Source organism: Bombina bombina, chromosome 5 (genome assembly GCF_027579735.1).
Source record: "Bombina bombina isolate aBomBom1 chromosome 5, aBomBom1.pri, whole genome shotgun sequence".
NCBI classification, from domain to species: Eukaryota; Metazoa; Chordata; class Amphibia; order Anura; family Bombinatoridae; genus Bombina; species Bombina bombina.
Window position 1 is genome coordinate 292,554,082 of NC_069503.1, and position 5,427 is coordinate 292,559,508.

Below are 5,427 nucleotides of genomic sequence, written 5' to 3' on the forward strand. Positions count from 1 at the left end.
CAAAACAGGCACAACACATACATGCTGAGTTTAAAATACTTAAACTCCTAGGTAAACCATATTAGGATTGCCTGAAAGTAAATGCCGTTATTATAGGTATAATAAGCTATCTGCAATAGGGAGTCTCAAGTAGCCTATTTATCACATCTGCTATCTATGGCTAAGCTGCTTCTATAGCGGGAGCTATAACTGTTTTTATACCAACTAATATTGCTTCAGAATCGTATTGATAATCCAAGGAGTAAGTTGAGTTAAAAATTAGGAAATGATGCTCCTGACATGTCAGGTGGCGTACATGCCAGGAGCGTACATGTTAGGGGCGTACTTGTCAGGGGCATACATGTCAGAGGCGTACATGTCAGGGGCGTACATGTCAGAGGCGTACATGTCAGGGGCGTACATGTCAGGAGCGTACATGTCAAGACCGTACATGTCAGGACCGTACATGACAGGGGCATACATGTCAGGAGCGTACATGTCAGGGACGTACATGTCAGGGGCGTACATGTCAGGGGCGTACTTGTCAGGGGCATACATGTCAGAGGCGTACATGTCAGGGGAGTACATGTCAGAGGTGTACATGTCAGGGGCATACATGTCAGGAGCGTACATGTCAGGAGAGTACATGTCAAGACCGTACATGTCAGGGGCGAACATGTCAGGAGCGTACATGTCAGGGGCATACATGTCAGGGGCATATATATAAGGAGCGTACATGTCAGGAGCATACATGTCAGGGGCGTACATGTCAGGGGCATACATGTCAGGAGCATACATGTCAGGAGCGTACATGTCAGGGGCGTACTTGTCAGGGGCGTACATGTCAGGGGCATATATATCAGGAGCGTACATGTCAGGGGCGTACTTGTCAGGGGTGTACTTGTCAGGGGTGTACTTGTCAGGGGCGTACATGTCAGGAGCATACATGTCAGGGGCGTACTTTTCAGGGGCGTACATGTCAGAGGCGTACATGTCAGGAGCGTACATGTCAGGCGCGTACATGTCAGGGGCGTATATATCAGGAGTGTACATGTCAGGAGCGTACATGTCAGGGCGTACTTGTCAGGGGCATAGATGTCAGAGGTGTACATCTCAGGAGCATACATGTCAGGAGCATACATGTCAGGGGCGTACATGCCAGAGGCGTACATGTCAGGGGCGTACATGTCAGGAGCGTACATGTCAGGGGCGTACATGTCAGGGGCGTACATGTTAGGGGCGTACATGTCAGGAGCATAGTCTCCAAAAAAATTGCTAGTAAAAGTATGTATTGTATTTGCTAGTTACCTCATAACAAACAGGTCTTGGATATAATACAAAATAAACTACTGTTTGTTACTATTAATTACTTATAATGCACATACCCACACCATCCATTCTAAATATGTAGAAATATGTATTTATGAATTCATAGAAGATATTCTGGAATGTGAAATATTAATATTTTCATGTCGCGTTAGCGCACTTGAGAAAAGGAACGAGTAGGGTATTACTGTATGTGTTTTTCCACTTTTTTTGCTTCATTGGTTTTTATTGGGGAATACGTTAATGGGCATGCGATAGCATAAATTTGGGTTAGCGAAAACTTTTTACTTTCGACTTGTGATACGAGTGCTACCTGACGCACACAATAGATTTATATAGTTTATCCATATTTCAATTCAGGCAAACTAAAATGTAGAGTTGAGGGAACTTATATCCAATGTATCCAGAAGCTCATGGCTTATTTGCACTGGAGTGTACAAATGTGGTAGGAAATGTAAACCCTGTGACTATGTCATTTGCACTAATGTATTTTATTCCAGTGTAACTGGAGAGTCTTTCCCTATAGAAACCTGTTTGAATTGCACGGCCACGTATGTAATTTACTTTATTATATGTGATCTATGTAAAGTTCAATACATGGGTCTTACTTCTAGGGATATGAAGTCACGTATCCGTGAACATATGTCTACCATCTCCAATGGAAAATCCTCTACCCCACTGGTTCAACATTTTGCACAAAAGCATAATAGTAAATTGTATACTTTCAAATGGTGTATTATAGAGAAAGTTCAGAGACCAAAGAGGGGGGAAGGGGGGGGGATTTGGATAAAATTCTGGCCAAAAGAGAGGTTTTTTGGATTCTGAAATTAAAAACTAGGATCCCCTTAGGACTTAACTCACGTTATGATATTATCAACTTTTGGGAATAGCATTTTGTATATATTTGCACTCTCATGTATTATTTAGGTTGAGATTGGTATATTACCCCGGACCGTTGGATCCTCTATACTATAATTGGTCCCACCATACATGTCTTAGTCATATTTACATATGCTATTTCCTTATTGGTTTTATATTATATATAGGCCCCTCCTATTTCTCCTCTCTAGGTAGTTTTTACATTCTATGGTGGAGTATATTGCATGCATGTTTACCTGAAATATAGATTTAAATTTTATTTTTAGGTTTCAAATTTATATTTTGAATTTGTCTCTATTTCAAATGTACTTTCAATCTTTTGTATTCAGTTTCTTCAATTTTTCAAAGTTATCTGTATATATATAAATATATATATACTCATACATTAATGTAACTTTCTGGGGATATGTATCTTGCCGGATGTGGTAGCAACTTTCTTTTGTTTCATTGTATTCTCAATCATTCCTAATGATTTATCTTTATATTGTGTGTATTTAGTTATTCTCATACATTGTAACAGTCTATTATGATTGCATGTCTGACAGCTTCAGGCTGAGATTAGTTGATTAACTTTTTTTTTTTTTTTTTATATTTTTATTGAGATTAATTTTAAGGCATACAATGCTGAAATGTCATAGCAGGGTAAACATACATGTCATTTCAAAACATTGAATCAATCAACAAACGAAAACAGGAAAACCAAGTTACATGACATTGGTAGTATTAAAGTATGAGGATTATGCCTATCCAACTATTGACCTTCTGAATGATTAATGAGGCCTCTCTTGGACCTCTCAATGGTCTAGGAAGTATATTAAGCTAAATAAGGCTATTAGAAACTGTAAGAGACCACTTTTGGGTCTCAATCTGTGACTCTAGTTTTTTTCCTTAATTCAACATATAAAAGTCGTGTATATGCAATTAACTTCAAACAGTCTCAAATCAAACATCGGGTCATAATTTTATAAAAAACAAAACAAAAATAGAAGTAGCATGATAAGGTAAAATCTCCTTAATCATACAGAGGGGACAGAACGGGGAAAAAATAACTAGAAGGCCACGTCATATTTAGACATAGAATAGTTTGGGGGATAACGTTGAAGCACCTTTGTTGTCAGCAATGATAAATGCTGGGGATTCAACTGGTACTGGGTAGCCAAAATAAATATTCAACCTATACTTTAGTTTTACTAGATCCAATATGATCCCATAGAAGGAATATGCTATCCATTATAGAAAACAGACTCATTATATAATACCATATTTGGTTAAAATAAATATCAAAAGGAGCTATTACTAACCTCAGAACAGCTCAACTGGTTTGTACTAATAAGTTGTGACACAAAATACAACCTAGTGTGGCATCCTGTCATAGTAAAAATATTTACAACTTTTTGTCGGATATAATGCAAACACATATATAATATCCTTTTGTTAACAGTTTGAGCCAGATGGAGTATACACAAAATATGGGCAGACACTAAATCTAATATTACTCCAGACTTGAAACTTGCAGTCATAGTGAGGAGTTCTATAATCTCTCACCCAATTTAAGAAAAGGAAACTGTAACAAATAAGTTCTAGGTAGCTAAAAAAGATACTTCAACCTATACAGTAGTTTTGCTAGATCCAATATACTCTCATAGGAGAAATATGCTGTCCATTATAGAAAATAGACCTATTCTATAGTAAAATATTTGGTTATAATAAATATCAAAAGGAGCTATCACTAGCCTCAGAACGGCTCAATTGGTTTGTACTAGTGAGTTGTGACATAAAATACAACCTAGTTTGGTAACCTGTCATAGTAAAAAGATTTACAATTTTTTGTCGAATATAATGCACACTCATAAATGATATACTTTAGGTAATATAGTTTGAGCCAGATGGAATATACTCAAAATGTTGGTAGACATAAAATGTAGTATTACTCCAAAATTGAAACCTGCAGTAATAAGTGGCATTACTTGCTGTTCCCTCAAAAGATAAGATGATAAAACCTGAGGGCATATGTCTCAATGCCAGGCATCAGACAAATTAAACCTCATTAAAAGCTCCAAGAGGCCATGTACATAGGGTATATATTGAGGTAGTATTGATTATTATGGGTACTGTGGAGTTACGGGATATGACTATTGCAGACATATCCCCATTCTATCTAGAGAACAAATTAGAAATGTACAGCAAAACTTATCAGATAAGAGAGCTTGTTTAGTTAAACAGATAGGTTATAACAAGTAGTTATTAGCTAACTGGCCTCCAGCAGATTGTGGGTAGCTGGTATTAGGCCCTCGATAAGGGAACTTAGCCCACTCCTGCTCTGCTAAAGGTAGTAGCCAACAGTTGCAACAGGATACTTTGAGGTAGAGTCAATGACTTGTAAGGGTTCAGGAGCACCCAGGAATAGAAATGACTATTTGCCATCTTAAAGGCTCCATATGATGAACGAGTCTGTGACTTCAGGAGCGTCAATCTGACTGACCCAGGTTTCCCATGGCTATGGGCGAAAAACAGCTTACCGCTCCTCAGGTTTCAGTCTTCTACAGCTGATCGGATAGTATATGAAGTGCAAGTCTCGCTGCATAGATTAGGAGACTCCGGTGTCACTGCTCCTGCAGGAGCCTCTCCATAGTTCTCGGGTCCTTCCGCTTTTGGCGATTGGGTTTGGCAAGTGAGCTCCGTCGCTTCCACTGGTATGGCTGAATCCTCCGATTTCGACTCTGGTTCAAGCCAAATCCATCTACAACTAGATGTCCGCACTTGAACACCCCGCAAGGCCTTTGTGTCTGCACAGTCCCTTTGGCGGTACTCCTCAGAAAGTAAGGACTCCCTGTGCGTCCGGCAGGGCCTTTCACTTTGATTGTATACGTTACGGGACTTTATATTGGCCACGCCTGACTGGGCCAATTTATAGTCGCAATTGTTTTCTCCTAGCGGGGCTGCCATAGTTGCGGGTCTGAAAATAAGTTTGCATAGATCGTCTTCTAAGCTCCGAAAATGGTCACTTATAACCTGTTGCATCTCACTTTCCCATAAGTCTAAAGCATCCATTTGGGAAGTATTATCAGCGTAGCTCCCCCTTCAAGCTCAGTCACAACAAAGGATTAATACCTTATAGCTTATCAGACCCTTAACATAAGATGCATAAATTGTACCAAAGAAATTGCAATCCAGTAGGGATTGTCTTACCCGGATAACCGGGGGAGGTGTTGAAGTCCCACGAGGAGGCCGCCGCCAGAGGCC

General features: G+C 39.4%; 1 protein-coding gene across 1 annotated transcript; it reads right to left on the reverse strand.

Annotated features, from left to right (window-relative positions):
* Positions 1-282: 282 nt before the first annotated feature.
* LOC128661458 (uncharacterized) lies at positions 283-1,047 on the reverse strand. Its single transcript, XM_053715710.1, has one exon. It carries the CDS (start codon positions 1,045-1,047, stop codon positions 283-285), a length of 765 nt encoding a protein of 254 aa, XP_053571685.1.
* Positions 1,048-5,427: the final 4,380 nt, after the last annotated feature.

Coding starts and splice junctions, on each gene's coding strand:
- LOC128661458 (XM_053715710.1), bottom strand. CDS start 1,047: ATGTACGCTCCTGACATGTACACTCCTGATATATACGCCCCTGACATG.